The sequence below is a fragment of the Eptesicus fuscus genome, chromosome 15 (genome assembly GCF_027574615.1).
Source record: "Eptesicus fuscus isolate TK198812 chromosome 15, DD_ASM_mEF_20220401, whole genome shotgun sequence".
NCBI lineage: Eukaryota > Metazoa > Chordata > Mammalia > Chiroptera > Vespertilionidae > Eptesicus > Eptesicus fuscus.
This window is the reverse complement of record NC_072487.1, coordinates 75418966-75436257: the sequence shown is the minus strand read 5'-3', so window position 1 is coordinate 75436257 and position 17292 is coordinate 75418966. Positions and strand designations below refer to the sequence as shown.

At 64.2% G+C, this 17292-nt stretch overlaps 1 protein-coding gene across 1 annotated transcript in view; it reads right to left on the bottom strand.

The window, feature by feature from the left end:
* The window catches only part of HMCN2 (hemicentin 2), a 137360-nt gene that overhangs the window by 16988 nt on the left and 103080 nt on the right, over positions 1-17292 (bottom strand). The window contains 22 exon segments of the mRNA XM_054727277.1: positions 305-495; positions 1509-1643; positions 2462-2675; positions 3486-3676; positions 4622-4752; positions 5116-5254; positions 5550-5657; positions 6785-6949; positions 7722-7843; positions 8641-8797; positions 9592-9719; positions 10364-10508; positions 10593-10734; positions 11295-11431; positions 11520-11601; positions 12002-12192; positions 12710-12976; positions 13402-13499; positions 15855-16038; positions 16481-16605; positions 16693-16852; positions 16939-17082. Coding sequence (XP_054583252.1) covers positions 305-495; positions 1509-1643; positions 2462-2675; positions 3486-3676; positions 4622-4752; positions 5116-5254; positions 5550-5657; positions 6785-6949; positions 7722-7843; positions 8641-8797; positions 9592-9719; positions 10364-10508; positions 10593-10734; positions 11295-11431; positions 11520-11601; positions 12002-12192; positions 12710-12976; positions 13402-13499; positions 15855-16038; positions 16481-16605; positions 16693-16852; positions 16939-17082 — 3356 coding nt within the window.

Here is a 17292-nt window from a genome sequence, read left to right as displayed (position 1 = left end):
CAAGGAGCCAGTCACTCCTAAATGCCTGGTGTGGGTCATCGCACTGATCTCTGACTGTAAAGCTCTGAGGGAGAAGTGATCATCAGCCCCCTCAAATGGGTGGGTCAGGTCATTGAGGCACAGGAAAGTGAAGTCACGGACTGGAGTCACGCTAGTTAGTCGGGGGAGAATCTCTGGGTAACGGGCAGGACAGTGCTTTGCAGACTGTAGGGTGTGGTGCCAACCTCAAGAACCCTCCTGAGCAATCAGAAAAGGCCACGCCTGTCCCAGATGCCCCCGCCTAACGCGCCAGGCCCCTCCTTGCCTCCGTCCTGCGGATGGTCAGCGAGCCATTCTGCAGCTGGTGCCGGAGACGGCTGCCCCGCAGCGGAAGGCCGTCTTTGATCCAGTGGATGTCAGGCGCCGGGTCTCCGTGGACCACACAGTCCAGGCGGACGCTGCCCCCCACAGGTTCCACCAGGTAGGAGAAGGCTTCCCCTTGTAGCACAGGAGCCTCTGCACCAGGTGACATTAGACAAGGGGTCAGAAAGGAGGTGCCCTTCGGGTTCAGCCTCCCATCATCCCGTCCCCAAAGACCTGTCCCCAGGCCCCAGGAGGGTTTACAGTTAACACATCAGGGACGGCAAACAGCTCCACGTGATGGGTCACGTGAAACAGACCGGCAGTGGCTGCCAGGAACACTGCTGAGAAAGATCTGAAGCCGAGTGGGAACAGGGCGGTGATTGATTAGTGATGTCTGAGACAGTGATTGATTAGTGATGTCTGGGACAGGTGCAGGATGGAAGGCACTGTAACGAGTGTCCTATAGCCGCTCTCATGGACAGATACCCCAGCTGCAGAGTGCCTGCTGGGGACTTTGGAAAACAAGGACCACGTGGTCACGAGGACACCTCTGCTGTCCACAGCAACACCACGACGTCCCTGGTCCTCATCTCACTCCAACCTTAAACCACTCTTGAATGGCTGCACCGGTTCCTCCCCTTCCTGGTTTCCTGAGGGTGACTACCAACAGCAGCCGCTGGGTCCTGGTGCCTGGGGCTGCTCACTGCCCTCCACCAAGCCCCACCCTACCCATCCTGAAGTTGAGCAAATGGACACATGGTCAGCACAGGTTCCTGTGCCGCTCCTGGCTGAGCAGGGGACCACGGGCGGGCTGGCGAGCTTCATGCATTTTCCTGCCAGAGTGCCCTGGCCCCCGGGCCTGCCTCCCGCACGGCCCCGTCCAGCTGCTCGGTCGGATCCTGCAGGCTGACTGGTCAGATCTCCATCCCACCCGCAGCCAGGCTGTCCGGGGGATTAAAAATCCCTCTGCTGCGGCCCCGCCCCAGGGAGGCTGGGCTACTGAATTAGGGTGCACCCGGGTCCTCGAGTTTATGAAGTCCCAGGGATGCTAATGTACCGCCAGGGTGGAGAATTACTAGTTCCGAGGTCGGGAGGCCAGTCAGACGGAGCCCAGTCAGACGGAGCCCAGCCGGTCTCGAGAGCAAAGCCAAGGGCTGGCGCCTCACCCTTCACGTGGACGAAGCTGACGGCCTGCACGCGGCCCACTCTGTTCTCAGCCCAGCAGACGTAGGTCCCGCTGTCCTCTCTGCTGACCGCCACCCTCTGCAGCGTGCTGCCCCCGTCCTGTTCGGACACGCCCTCTGTGGCAAAGAAAGAGACCTCTCAGGGGGCTACTGCACTCCGGCCTGAGCACCCAGCAGGTGCCTAATCAAGACACAGAAAACAGGTGCCCTTCTCCCTGGGGGCGCCTGACCGGGGGAAGCACAGGGGGGCCGCCTTAGAGGATGTGGGTGAGGGGCTGGCTCTCTCATTTCCAGGTCCACACTGTGAGCTGGGCGAGCGGTCGGGGCAGGTCTCTGCGTGGCTGTTCCCGTGGGCCTCTGCATGGACGCGTCGCCCTCGGGGATGCCTGCCATCTCCGCTTCACGGGGAAGGAGCGGGGCTCAGAGAGGCTGGATCACTCGCCAAGCTCCCACCCGGGACGCGGGGGGAGGGGAATAAAGCCTTCTCCTGGGTTAGGAGGGTCTGCAATGTCATTTTGCAGTGACTTCCTGCATTTCAGCGATCCGGCAGACATTTACTGAGCACCTACTACATAGCCTTCAGGCCCTAAACACCACCTGGGCCCCGGTGGGCGCCAGAGCCCGAGCCCTCGGGAAAGGTTTGCCGAGGGCCCGCAGTGGGCGCCGCAGCCCCGGCTGGAGCACCGGCCGGCTCCTGGCCCGAGTCCCCAGGGCTGAGTCTCTTTTGCAGGTGGCTTCTTGCCAGGCCTGACGTGTGACCGTCACCTATGGCCAAACACGGGTTTGCCCCAACCGCCCTGCCCAAGTCTGGAGACGCAGGACCCACGGCACCGACTAACACCCTCGTCCTCCCTGCGAGCGGGGGCTCCCCCTGCCGGCCCTCCTCAGCCTCCCCGGGTCCCGTGCTGTCCACCGGCCCCGCTGCAGGCCCAGACCTGTGACTGGCCGGTCGTTGACGGTCCAGCCAATGCGGGGGGTAGGGCTGCCCCGGGCCGCACAGCGGAGCCACAGCCTGTCCCCGGGGCGCAGGCTGCGGTCGCCAGGCAGGGTGGTGAAGACGGGCAGCGCCAGGATGGTGAGGTGCACCCGGCGGCGGGCGCGGCCCACCGGGTTCTCGGCCGTGCAGGTGTAGGTACCGGCGTCCTGGCTCTGTGGGCGAAGGGAGGGGTCAGCCGAGAACTGCCTCTGCCCCCAGCCTGGGCCCCGCAGGTGCCCCGGGGACAGCCAGCCAGAGGCGGCGAGCTGCCCGAGGTCCCTCAGCTAGCCCAGGGCTCGGCCGCACCCCTGCGGCTCCGCAGCTTCCTCATCCGAGCCCTGGCCACGCCCGCAGAGCAGTTTCCATTCACCGACCACCTACTACGCGCCGAGCTCTGTGCTCAGAACCTGCCCGGTGCCAGCGCATCCACGCCAACCCTGTCCCCGAGGAAGCTCCTGCTTTTGGCGACTTCTCCAAGAGGAGACGTCCCACCGTGCATCCCGGCAGGGCCGGCGCCTCCCGTGGGGCAGGGTCTGCGGTGCCCTGAGCGCCCCCAGGTGTGTCCGAGCAGCCGCACATCTGGAGAGCAGCCCGTTTTGTAATCAGAATCGGGCCAAGTGCCGATGGGGAAGGGGGCAGGGTTCCCCCCTCCCGTCCACATCAAACCGAGGCTGAGAACAACCAGGCGCAGGCTGGGGACACAGAGCCAGGGCCATACCCCTGCCCCCATCCGGGCTCCCTCCCTCCCTCCCTCCCCAGAGCTCGCCAGGAGGTCCACGTTCAAATCGTGGTTCTGCTTGGGAACAGCGTGACATGGGGACACTCAGAGCCTCGGTGTCTTCATCTGCTCCCGGGGACGATGACACCTATTTCCCCAGGATCCTGGGCCGAGACTGCACAGCGCTCAGCATGACGAGCAGGGGTGCAGCCGATGCTCCCCGCTCCCCTTGTTGCCATGGTTCCCCTCAGGGCCGCAGTCTCACCTCCGAGTTCTTCACCAGCAGCTGCCCGGATGGCTGGATGCTGAACTTGCCCTCAGCTCCGGACACAGGCTGGCCGTCCTTCTCCCAGGTGATGTCCGGCTCGGGGCTGCCCCGGGCGGCGCAGGGCAGGAGGGCGTGGGAGCCTTCGGTGGCGGCCAGGTCGGGGAGGCCAGTCTCGATCACGGGAGGAACTGTGGGGACACGAAGGCCCACTCGGGGACTGGGGCTGGGGGAGGGTGGGCTGCCCCTGCCCCCGGGCCCTTGGCACACCCCTCAGCCCCCTCCTTCACCCCCATCTGCTGCTTCCACCAACTCTCTGGGCACAGACCATGGCCCGTGGTCTGGACAACTGGGGGACTCGAGCTTTCGGAAGAGCTGTGAGAGGGTGACCGCCATCCACACACGTGACTAAAGCTTCCGGACAGAGGCCTCCCTGGCCAGGCTGCACGTGGGCACAGATCCCTTCTGCCCGGCGTCTTCCTCCCCTGGGGAGGAGCTACGCGGGGGCAGGGGCAGGTCACTGGCTGGCAGGCATGTGCCTGGCCCTCTGGTGACCCGCAGTGATGCTCCGAGGCGCAGGGACGAGGAGCGCCCTGGCCAAGGCGGCTGGGGAGGAGGCCCGGAGCCAGGCGCCCCTCGGGGCTCCCAGCCAAAGTCCGAGCCCAGCTGTACAGAGCCGCCCACGGGGACAGACCCCAAGACGCCCCCAGAGCTGGCCCTGGGTTAAAGCAGGCCCGGCCCACACTGGACATTCCTGGGTGCCGTGCGGACTTGGGGCCAGTGATGTCTCCTTTATCTTTGGAGACCACCATGTCAGACCAAGGCGAGGACACGTGTAACTGCTTGTGCAGGCGAAGGGACAGAAATGAGCACGCCACAGGGAAGCTGAAATGCTCGAGGCTGACGAGATTAGTGTCCCCTGAGAGGCTGGGAGTCAGAGGACCCGAGTTACCATCTGAAGTCAGACCTGGGCGCAACAATCTCTCCGAATTCCTTCTAGACCCACAGACGGTGCCGGGGTGGGGGAGATGCAGGGGTTCCCCCACCCCGGTTCAGAGCCAGGGGAGAAGCGAGGGGCCCTGGGGAGCCTCGAAGCCGCTAGCTGGCCGGGTCCACGGCGGCCCTCCCGGGCCCACCTTGCACCACCAGCCGAGTTCTGCCCACGGCACTGCCCGCGCTGTTCTGGGCGATGCAAAAGTAGTTCCCGGCGTCCTCGGGGCGGGCGTGGGTAATCCGCAGCTGTCCGCCGGGCAGGACCTGGGTATCCCTTCCTGCATTGAGTGAGAAGAAATCAGGGGCTGAGGGCTGGGGCCAAGGGACCCCTGAGGAGGGCAGGAGGGGGCTCGGGCTGTTCCGTCAGGTCAGGCAGCAGGTGACACCCTGGCCACGGGGTGGGTGATGCGGGGACAGAGGGCGTGTGGGAGCTGGACCCAGCGCCCAGCCAGGCGTCCCCTCTCCGACCTCTAGCCCAGCCCCCGAGCGCTCAGGCCCCGTCTCGGGCTCTGGGTGCAGGAGGTGAAGGGGGTGGGCTGTCTGCATCTCCCGCAGGTCTGCAGAGGCCCCCCCGGTGAGGAGGAGGACCCCAAGCCCATTCTGCCCTCCTCCCTAAGGCTCTGGGCTCAGCGCGGACTCACCCTCAGGGATGCTGAGCCCCTCCTTCTGCCAGGTGATGCGGGGCCGGGGGACGCCCCAGGCCGTGCAGGGCAGCAGCACCTCCTCCTCCACCAGGGCCCGGACCGCGCTGGGCAACGGCTTCACCACGGGCGAGGCTGTAAGGGAACAGGGCTGGGGACCTTCACACCCAGGCCTGCGTCCAGGGGCCCTGAGCACTGGAGAGAGAGGACTCCAGAGAGGACGGGAGGTTCTGGAAACGTGGGCACGGAAGACCCGAGTGGTCTGCTTTCCTCCCAGAGTCCCTCCAGGAATGAGCTCACAGGCAGGCATGGGCCTCGGACCTGGGACCTCAAACACGCCCCCCCCCCCCCAGGCCCAGCTGCCTGTCTCTTTACCTGCTGTCCTCCCCCAGGGCCACAGCTGTCTGAGCCGAAGGCCCGGGCACCCTACCTTGCACGGTCAGGACCACGTGCTTGCGGGCCACGCCGGCGGAGTTCTGCGCCGAGCAGGTGTAGCGGCCGGCGTGGACGGGGAGGGCCTGGCCGATCTCCAGGGCGCCTGGCGGTGGAGGGGACACGAGGAGGTGAGGGCCCTGGAGACACGTCCTCAGGGATGGAGGCAGCCCGTCTGCCACGCCCAGACCCGGGGTCTCTGGTCCCGGCCAGTCGGCCTGCCTCCCTGCCGCTGACATGTGGGCACCTGGGTCCCGGCCTGCCTCTGCTCCTGCCCGCGCACAGCTGTGGGCAAGTCTCTTCCACGCTCAGGTCCTCAGTTTCCCCATGTGTGCAATGCGGCATCAGACACCCTCTGGCTGTGATGTCCCAGGACCTGCACTGCCCGCCGGGAATCCCTGGCCACCCACAGCTCCCTAGGCCCCAGCACTTGCCTCCTCCAGGAAGTGCCCTGGATTGCCGCCTCCTCTGCCCTCCCTCCTTCAGCCTGGGCTTCTCAAAGAACATCTCTCCCTCCCGAGACCACAGGCTGCCCCTGAGCAGTTACGTGAAGTGGTTTCTTAACCGTCTCCCACGAGAGCCTGCGGGGTGAGCGGGGGAAGAGGATGCCTGGCTCCGTCCGGCCCTGGGCCCCAGGCACCGCGGCTGTGCCACAGGCCGGCTTCCCGTGACCGCTGCCTGAGGCTTGAAACCCACAGACCTGGCCAGTGGTTCTGACTTGAGGATTTCACCAACGAACCAGCAAATTTTGCTTCATTTCAACCCCCATAAAGTTGCCAACTTTTTAAAAATAGACATTTTGTAAGTCACCACCTGCAATCACCCTGATTTCATAGAAGAAAGAAAAGCTAAGAGAAGCACAATTTCTGCATAAAGGACGATGCTCTAAGGCAAGCATGTCAAACTCGCGGCCGGCGGGCCGCATGCCTCCTTTGTTCACATGCTCGCTCTAAGGAGATGAAGCTGGCTCATCGCTATTGGTGACGTCGCTTTGCCACGAAGCAGCACTCATGTGCCAACTGCCATCATCGAGCCACTGAAGGACAGCAGCACCCCAGTGCGTAGAATGGGAGACTGAGGCCCAGAGAGGGCAAGGGGTTTCTCTCAGGCCACACAGCCAGGGAATGGCAGAGCCAGGCTCCAGCACGCAGCCCCAGGGGCTGCTATCGCCCTCTCTCCCCAGGTCCCTGCGGCCCCTCAGCAGCAGCTTCCCTGCGGTTCCCCCTGGCTTACCCGAAGGTGAGACACGATAGCCACTCCCCCGGGCCCCCAGGGGGGTGCCTGCCTTGCTCCAGGACACCACGGGGGCCGGCACGCCGGAGCTGTGGCACGTGAGGACCACGGGGGCCATCCGGGTCACCGTGAAGTCCGTCTGGTCGTCGGCGATGGTAGGGGGCACTGAAACCCAAGCACAGGCGTGAGGCCCCGCCGCGGTCCCGGGGAGCACACGGCCCGGCCAGGTGGAGGGAAGCCATGAACAGAGACTGGGACCCGTGGCGAGATGGATGACGAAGGGCCACGGAGGGAGGGGCCGCAGAGAGAGGGGTCACGCTCGCTCACTCAGGACCCATTTTTTGACAGGCACGGGGAGGGTTAGGAACTGCTTTCTGTAGAGACAACAGCCAGGCACCTCAGGGAGCCGGGAGCTGGGGGCAGCTCAGAGCAGGGGGCGTGGCATTTAACCCGAGACCTGGAGTGGCAGGTGGGTGAAGGGCAAAGGGAACAGTGTTCACGGCAGAGGGAACAGCATGTGTGAAGGCCCAGGGGTGAGGAACAGAAAGCTACCCAGCCGACTGGATCCCAGAATGAGGCAGGCCCTGGGGCGAGCTTAACCTGGGGAGGAGTCAGTGCAGCCAGCCCACAGGGGACCTCGTGGGCCAGGGTGACACCTCGCATTCTATGGGCAGTGGGCCGTGGAGAGGGGGGTTTTAACCAAGGTGATGACAAGGTAACTTTTGGGGTTAGAACGTTTTGGATCGGAAGAGGTGTCTCCTGTGAGCTCGCACGTGCCAGGGGCTGTGCTGGAGCTGGGGTTATGTCAGTGTGGGCGGGGTGGGATCAGGGAGGGCCTCCTGGAGGAGGTGGCCCGTGCAGCACAGGAGGGCCGAGAGGCAGCAGCTCAAGTCGATGGACCCTCCTGCCTTCGTCCTCTGCCCCCGCCCCAACTCACCGTGGACGGTCACCTGGTACCGCCTGCGGGCCTCGCCCACCTCATTGCTCACCACGCACTCAAACTGGGCTGCGTCCTGGGGGCCGGGGGCTGCGAGGAGCAGGGCGTTGGAGGGCAGGAGCCTGGGACAGACAGACAGACAGATGGCTGGCTGCTGAGGGACAGGCCTGGCTGACCTGAGACCAGCCAGCCATGGCCTCTCTGCCCTGTGAATCTGGAAGGTTGAGGGGGAAAGGGGGGGGGGGGGGCAGAGTGTCTCATACTATTTTCCTTTCCGGTCTCTGGGCCCCAGCCCCGGTTCCAGAAGTTTCTCTCAAATGTTTCCACCTCCAAAGGTCTAGTCAGGGGGCCATTTCCGTTTCCATCCTTGTTTCTCTATAACCTCCACGTTGCCTGCCCTTGGGGACCCCTTCTCTAAGAGCAGCTGCACTCCTGGTCATCCCGCTGTGTCTCCTGAGACCTGCTGAGCAGCGGCCTCCGCGGTGACCGGGCACCGGGCACCAAGAACGCCTGGCCAGTTAACCGGTGAGCTGGCCCCTCCCACGCTCCCAGTGACCGCTCCAGCATCGGCCACATTCGAGAAGCGGGGAGACCCAGGTCCAGCGGGGACCCTGGGTCCGGCTCCCCAGCATGAAGTGGGGCTTCCGGGAATGTTTCTAAGCCGTGACTGCCGTGGCTTTAAAGGTCGTGCGTGTTCTTTTTGGCCGGGTCCCAAATGCGCCCCCCGCCCCCCCGCCCCCCCGCTGGACATCTCAGTGCGAAGTCTCCCCTGCCCCGCCCCCCCCCCCCCCCCCCCGCCTCCAAGGATGGTGGTGGCTTTGCTGAGCCCGGAGCACATCCCTGACCCGGTCGCCCTCGGAGATGGGCATGCCCTTCCCACCCCGAGCGGCTCAGGCACCCCCAGAAGGACGCTCCGTACCGGTAGGCGCCCTGCTGCAGGCGGAAGTCCAGCTTCTGTCCGTCCTTCCACCAGGCCACGAGGGGCTTGGGGGAGCCCCTGGCCTCGCAGGGCAGCGAGGCGGGGGTGTGGGCTGTCAGGGTCAGGTTGGAGGGGCTGGGGGCGATGGCGGGAGGCTCTGGGGAGAGAGCAGTGTCAGGAGACAGTGTGCGGGATGGGGGAGGCCCGGGGACCCCCACCATTTCGACCCACCCCAGGAAGCAGGGGAGAGGAGGTGGGAGAAACTCCCCTTGGGGAACTCCCACGGGCTCCCAAAGTTTGGGTGGTGGGCCTTTGCTCACCCCCGAGGCTGGCGACCCCTAACTACCTGTCCTGGAAGAGACCTCTGGCTCTCACAGCCCCATCAGCCTGGCCCAGGCCAGGGCCCAGCACGGCCTCCACCCACGGGATGGGGGGAGTGTTAAAGCAGACCAGAGCGCCCGGCTCAGCGATTCTGAGTCTTATCCTCGCACCTGTTCTATATCTTGTGTGTTTTATCACTCGCTCAATATAATAGCAGAGCCCAGGGGCTCAGTGGTCCAGCATCGACCTATGAACCAGGAGATCATGGTTCGATTCCTGGTCAAGGGCACATGCCTGGGTTGCGGGCTCGATCCCCACTGTGGGGCATGCAAGAGGCAGCCGATCAATGATTCCCACTCATCGCTGATATTTCTATCTCTCTCTCCCTTTCCCTTCCTCTCTGCAATCAATAAAAATATTAAATATATATAATAGCATAATAGTGAGTGTATGTAACATATGTATAAAAATAAACATGCATCTTTTGAGCATATTTTACTAATGAGCTTCGTGGTAAAAAACACTGCTGTTGGCCCCTGATGCTGGGATGACACAGACACTAAGCAGGACCCGGTCCAATCACGGGGTGGATGCCGAAGGCAAGGAACACACCTCCCTCTGTGCACCTACCGAAGACCCGGAGGTCACGGCCCTGCCGGTCCGAGCCCGCAGAGTTGGACGCCAGGCAGAGGTAGTGGCCCGAGTCCTGGGCAAGGACTGGCTGGATCCTCAGGGAACCCTCGGGCAGAACATGCAATCTGGAACCGGAGGGAGGGGTTGCCATGGAGACCCAACCCCGTGCCCTGGCTTTCCCAGAACCAGGGTGCTAACTCCGGAGTCCTGCCTCCATGAGGCTGAGGTTAGCGGGGCCACAGCTCTGCACCCCCAACTGCCTGAGAATGGCCTCTAGATCTAAGAACGGCCCCTTCGAAAGGATCATGCCAGTTCTGTGTAACCCGCCCCCAGCCCCAGCTGATTGGACTGAGGAGGAACACGTCACTCAGGCTGAGCCAATGGAATTCCCTGCCCTGGGAATTTGGAACTGGGGCTCCCAGACAGCTCTCTAGGCTCTGCAGGTGGTGTGAACTGAGGACTCTAACTTGGGGGCCACGGGGAGCCATTTCTGTGAAAGAAGGTGCAGAAAAAATTGAGAGAGAGAGAGAGATGGGAAGCATCCCCCCACAGAAACAGAGATGAGCACCAAAGGATCAAACCAGACAGACAGACAGACAACCACCAGGGGTTCGAGATGCTCTTAACAAACAGGCATGTGCATCCTTGGGCTCTGAGCACACCCGTGACCTAATGATACATACAGCCACCTCCTGCTCCAACTGCGCAGGTGGGTTTCTGTTTATAACCTGCCAAGTGGCACCTGAGACCTTCCCCTGCCAACTCTCACCTGGGGCTCCCAAGATCCAGGGGGGCCCCGTCCTTCCGCCAGCTCATGAGGGGTGGCGGGGCGCCCTCCGCCCGGCAGGGCAGCAGGGCTGTCTGGTTCACGGAGGCGTTCACTGCTGGTGGTCCCGGCTGGATGGTGGGCACCGCTGGAGGGGGGCACAGAGGGAGCGGGTTCCGGGAGCCTGCGCCTCGGAGGGGGTGGGCAGGGCGGGCGGGGCAGGCCCACTCACTGTGGATCTCCACGCGGAAGGCCACGCTGGTGCTGCCCGCGGCGTTGCGGGCTGTGCAGCTGTAGTTGCCGCTGTCGGCCGTGCTCAGGGCCTGCAGCTGGAGGAACCTGCCCTGCTCTGGGAACTGGGTGTGGGCGTCTGCCTGCAGACCCCCCGGGGTGGAGAGACCCTCGTCAGCGCTGGGCTGGACCGGGCATGCCCCCAGGCACCAGCCAGAGAGGACCAAGGAATGGAGGGGGGCGGGCAGTGGCCTTGGCCTGTTGTGGGCTGGCCTGTAGCCCTGGCTGGACACCCTGCGGAGGACCCTCCTGGGAAACAGGCTCTGCCCACTGGGAGGGTGCAGGGGGGCTTATGCTCATATCAAGAGTGGGAACTTCCACCAGAAGGTCTACACTCCGTGGGTGCCCAGCAGTAAGCCCCCCGTTTCAGGGGTGAGCCCGGGGCACACAGCCACTCAGTGTCGCTCAAAGCTATAACGGGAAGAACACGGGAGTGCATCAGAAGCCCTGCGTGCAAATCCGAGCCTGGCCTCAGGGTCCCCTCCATAACGTGGGCACAATAATGGCGTGGAGAACACCAGCAGGGCAGGGTGCGAAGTGCTGGCGCAGAGCGGCCCTCAGCACCTGGATGCGGGCAGGTCAGGGTCTGGGGCCTGAGCGGGACAGAAGGAGGTGTCCCTGGGCCCCCCAGGTGGGCACCCACCTGCAGCAGGATGCCGTCTCGGTGCCACTCAATCTCGGGGGCGGGATCCGCCTCCACGGAGCACTCCAGAACCAGCTGCCCCGGGGCCAGGCCAACCACAGAGCGGGGGCCTCGGGGCCCAATAACGTTTGGGGGGGCTGAGGGCAGAGAGAGAGCATGAGGGATGGACTCACCCCTGCAGGTCCCACCCTGCCTCCCTCTCCTGCCCGCCCCTGACACCCCTACCTTGAACCCTGACCCGGAAGCTCTTCTCGATTTCACCGGCAGGGTTTTGGGCCAGGCAAGTGTACAGCCCATCATCGCCCACCTGGGGACGGGGCAGGGTAAGCAGCCACCCCGGGCCCCAGGCTGCCTACCTCCTGGCCTCCTCCCTTTACAACTAAGGACCCCGCTGAGCCTGCCCTCCCGCTTTCCAACCAACCCATCCCCCTCTCTGGGATGCTTCTTCTCTATCTCCCTCTCACCCTTGCTTTCGGGCTAGGGCAAAGCCTGCCTCCTCCAAGAAGTCCCCCCTGACTGCACCAGCCCTCCTCTGGTTATATGGTTTCTGCATCAGCCTTGGCTCTGACGGGGCTGGGAGCTCCTGAGGGCTCAGGAGGGTCATCTCCACACCCTTACCCCATCCAGAGGAGCTCCAACAAACCTTGCCAGATGCTGCTGGGACCCCCTCCTCCCCGCCCCCCCAACAGCAGGCAAGATAGCAGCACCTGCACAGCCTCCACCCGGAGCCTCTGCCCCGTCCCTCTGCGGTCCTCCTGGCTGCTCAGGGCCTGCCCGTCCTTATGCCAGGTGATGTTGGGCAAGGGGGTGCCCCGGGCATCACAGCGAAGCTCCAAGGGGGCCCCGGGGGTCAGCGACAGCTCTGCAGGCTGGCCCGAGTCCTCGATGTGGGGGGGATCTAGGAAACGCCACACCCGCGTCAGCTGTGGGGCCCTTGTTGGAGAAGTGGGAGCCGGGGTGCATCCCCCTCCCCCACCGTCCAGGCGCTGACAGTGGACAGAGCAGGCAGAGCCATACACAGGCAGGCGGGGCGGTGCGGGAGGGTCCTAGGACAGGAGACACCATGGCCCCTCTGCCTGGGACAACGATTCCCGCTTTAAAACTAACAAGGACCAGCGTGGACGAGAAGGCACGATGGACACACGGTTTCTAATCCACAGCAACACGAGAAATCGTGCGCTTGAGACGTGGGACTCCCCGCCCACCCAGATTTCAGTGGCTCCTGCCCCGGCTTTCCACGGTTTGGGGACAGGACTGAGGAGGCAGCCCCAGGAGAATGGAGCATCCCCGCTGCCTGCCCCCCAAGCCCTGCTCCAGGCCCCGGGGCACCCCCTCCCTCTCCTCCTTCTCCATCCCCCCCGCCCCTCCCTGGCCCAGGGATGCTAGCGCGGGGGGGCGGGGGGCAGATGACCCACCCATCACCGTCAGCTGGAAATGCCTCCTCGCTTCCCCCGCCTCGCTCACGGCCACGCAGGAGTAGGTCCCCGAGTCCCCAGCCCCCGCCGTCTCCAGCTGCAGGCTGGGCCCCTGTTCAAGACTCTGGAGAAGCAGGGGCTCCCCGTCCTTCATCCATGACACCAGGGGCAGGGGGTTCCCCTGGGCTTCACAGGGGAGGACCACCGGGGAGCCACGGGCCACCGCCACATTATTCCGGAACTCCGCCGGCTCCAGGACAGGGGGCACTGTGCAGGGCAGAGGGTGGGCGCGCGTCATTTCACCCCGTGCCAGCTGGCCCTCCCCCTGGACCTTTGCTCTGGACAATCCCTCCTCCTCGCCAGTCCTCGCCGCAGGCCTCACCTCCTCCAGGCAGCCTTCCCGGAATGCCTGAGGCCGGGTGAAGTGCCCGCGCTGTGCTCCCCCAGCGCCCTGTCCTTCCCCTCGCAGCTCTAGTCCCCCGGGATTGTGGTCACCTCTTTACAGAGCGCTGTCCCGCCCTGCTCTGCTCACTGCTGTACCCCAGTGCCCGGCGAGTTCCTGGCACCCCACGGTGTCCAGCGACTACTCGGGAGGTGAACAGACCAGACCGAGTGGCCGTGTGTGCTCACCCAGGCCTTCGTTCTTACACCCTAAGGCCAAGGCCAGACCACGGCACGCCCCGGCTCCATACCGTGCACCTGCAAGGTGAAGTTCCTGTCGGCCACGCCCGCGGGGCTCGCAGCCACACAGGTGAAGACGCCGGCATCTGCCAACTGCACCCGGGAAATCCTGAGCCCCTCGAGAAAAGGGGGAGAGAGGACAGGGAGGGGGGCTCAGTGCAAAGGTCCCCCCCTTCCCCACTCTGTCTCCCCAAGGCTTGCCAGTCAAAAGGGCGGCTCTGAGGCACAAACTTGAGCAGGTCCAGCCTCTGTTTCAACGCCTTTTCTGGCTCCCTGTGCCCCCAGAAGAGAGGCCCAGACGCCCCGGCCGGGCCCCGGCCCCAGGGCGACCTCCACCACCTCATTCCACAACCGCACTGCCTGTTCCCCATCCGGAGCCCCACTGCCCTCCCAGGACGGCCTGCCTCCCCCACTCCCTTTCTTCCTTTATTAAAAAAATATATATATATATTTTATTGATTTCAGAGAGGAAGGGAGAGGGGAGAGAGAGAGAAACATCAATGATGAGAGAGCATCAGTGATCGACTGCCTCCTGCACCCCCCCCCCACCACAACTGGGGATCGAGCCCACAACCCAGGCACATGCCCTGACCGGGAATCGAACCATGACCTCCTTGTTCACAGGTCCACGCTCAGCCAGTAGGCCACGCCAGCCGGGCCTCCTCCACCCCCTCTCTTCTAGATAATTCCTCATCTTCAGGACTCACCAGAGTCGTCCACTGTCTGTCCCCCGCTTTCTGTCGAGCCCCCTTTCACCTCACCCACTCCTCCTGAGCCGCTGCTCACATGGTGGCCGGGGGTGCAGGCCACACTGGCTCCGGGGCCGCAGCCAGTCCTGGCTCCCAACACCACCTGCTGCTGACAGTCCCCACACCTCTATCTCCTCAAACGCCTGGTCACCATTCTGCCCGGACGCCGGAGAGCCTCTCAAACCCGCCATGTTCAAACAGGACTCGGGTCTCTCCCCTCAACCTGTCCCTCCACAGCGGACCCACCTCAGAACACAGGGCCCTCAGCCTTCCGGGTCCCGGTGGAGGCCTCGGATCAAGTCAACTCCTCCCCATCTCTCACCTCTGCCCGCCTCACCGCAGGCTCTGACCCAGGCCGCACGGGTCACACCGCTGGCTGCCGTGACCCCACCGCCCTCCCTGCTCTGCCCTTGACCTCACCGTATACTGAACGACACACTTACAATGGCTGAGAGGGGGAGTCTTAGATCACGTGCATTTTGCCACAACAAGAGAAGGACGCCACATCATGATGCCTCGCTGCCTCTCGGCCTTCCCTCTCCTCAGGGAGACACATCTTCCTGAGGACCCGCAAGGTCCTATGTCCTCCGTCCTCCCTTCCCCGCACCCCTCCCCTCTGTGCTTTGAATACACAGGCACACGCTGTCCCCTCTGCCTGGACGCTCTTCCCCACGGAATCCACTCACCTTGCCTTCTCATCCCTTTGGTCTCTGCTCAAGCGGCACGCTGATCGCCTTTCACTGACCACCCTAAAACAGCACCCTCCATCCTGCCTCCCATCCCCTTACCTTCCTTTACTTTTCAGGGCACATATCCCTCACGAGATTTCATTTTTATATCTGTTTGTTTTCCACCTCCCTCCACCTCCAAAACCTCAGGTGCAGGGGTTTTATCTTGCTCACGACTCTATCTCAGTGCCCAGAGCTATGCCTGGAACAGTAAGCATCTGTAAGCACTGCTGAAGGCATGAAGACTTTGCTCATGCACCTTCTTCCAGGAAGCCTTCCCTGATTTCCCCCACGCCAGGCCAGGCTGGGTCGTCCCCTGGATCTGTGCCTCCCCCCATTGGGCTGCGAGAGCCTCCGGGCAGAGGCCCCTTTCACCTCTGGAGTTTCATTCGGGGGCGGGGCCCTCTCACTTTCCCCATCATAAAACTGTATGTTTATATAATTTCTATTCTAAAAACCATCCAGGTGTGTTCTAAAGCCTGTAAACAATGATATAAATGGAGCCACTTCAAAACAGAGCCGGAGCGGAGCGGCTGTGCCCGAGGAACTGCCTTGCATGTCTTAGGTCTCAAATCTTGGGGATGTTAGAACAGGGCAAGGTAACTTTGGACTGGGCCTGGGGCAACTGTGTCCCCAGAACTGTTTGCAAAGATAACAAGAAAACAGTTATATGACGGCTGGGCTGGAACAACACTGTTTAGCGCTGACATCCCTGTTACGTTGCTGCCCATGGCGATGCCGTCCTCCCATGGACCTAACCGTGCCCCTTCCCTTTCTCAGAAATACCCATCGCCTTTGTCTCCTAACAGAACGCCCTTGGGGATGCTGCCTGGATCATCGCGCCCTGAAAAACGACTCTCACGATCTCACTAAGGGCCGCTGCCCCCCACGTCGAAGGCCTGTCATGTGGAGGTGAGCGAGGCCACGCTGCCGGAAGGTGCCGGGCCTGCGACCCACGGGCCAGCGGGCCGGGAGCTGCTCCCTCACCTGAGGATGCGGCCGGAGCCGTGGAGGTGGGTGCGCTGGGAGAGCGGGAGGGGCAGGCCGTCCTTGAGCCAGCTCATGTGGATGGGCGGGGAGCCCCGGACGGGGCACGCCAGAGTCACCAGCTCCCCAGCCCTGCGCACCAGGGGCCCTGCGCCCTCGGTCCCCTGCTCAATGGTGGGAGGCACTGGGGGTGGGGAGAGAAAAAAGGGGCAGTGAGGGGGTCTACCGAGGGGCTCTGGGGAGGGCAGGGGTTTCTCCCAAGGAGGAGATGCCTAGACTTTTGCCCCATCCTCCCGGGGAAGGAATGAGGGCCATTGCCTGGGGGCCACAGTCTCACCCCACCCCCTCCCTGTGGCTCCCTTCTCATCATCCTCTATCCCCCATTCCCCGCTGACCCCTGGCTGCAGTGGTGCCGCTGGCCTGAGGACTCGGCCGAGGCCCAGAGAGGTCACATGTGCCCGGGCTCACACGTGGGCATGGCTGAGGCTTGAACCAGGCCCTCCCGAATCCTACACTCGCATCACCCTCCAGATGCCCCGGCCAGTGCCCGGGAGGCCCCCCGGTGGCCAGGCTGCCGCAGTCTGGGGAGCGGGGCCGCCCGCCGCCCCTCGCCGCTCGCCGCTCACCCAGCACGTTCACGGTGTGCAGCCGGGCGTCCTCCCCCGCCGTGTTGTGGGCCACGCAGGTGTAGGCGCCCGAGTCCGAGGCCATCAGGCCCTTCAGCACCAGGGAGCCGCTGTCCAGGTAGAACCTGCGCCGGGAGGGGGAGCCGGGAGCAGGTGTGTGAGGGGTGGCGGCCCTGCCGCCTGGGGCGGGGAGGGCACAGGCCAGGCCTTACCGGAGGCGGGGGCCCACGCCCTGGCCCAGCGGGCGGCCGTCCTTCAGCCAGGACACCTCGGGCGGCGGCTGCCCATCAGCTTCGCAGTCCAGCCGCACCTCCTGCCCCTCCAGGACGCTGTGCTCCTGTGTGGCGCCCGCGCTCCGGATCCGGGGGGCCGCTGCGGCAGGGGCTGCGGTGAGGCCCGGGCCGTGGCGGGGGCACCGTGGGGGTAGGGCGTGCGGAGGGTGCAGGGTGCACACATACCCAGCACAGCCACCGTGAAGTCCTTGCGGGCCTCGGCCTGCGCGTTCTCGGCCACGCACGTGTAGGTGCCAGCCTGGGCCGGCTGCAGGCGACTCAGCTGGAGGCGGCCCCCACGGGAGACCACGCCGTGCGCCACGCTGCTCTCTGCGGGACAGACGGGCAGGCCGGGCTGTCACCTGCGCGGACCCGCCACCCCGGGTGCCGCCTCTGGGCCCAGACACAAATGTCATGTGACTTCCTGAGCAGGTGTCCACCCCCCACACGAAGCTGGAAAGACCCCAGGAATCCTTGCCCCACTCCCGCTTCTTGTTCATGGGGAAACTGAGGCCCAGACAGAGGCAGGGCCTCCTCCCA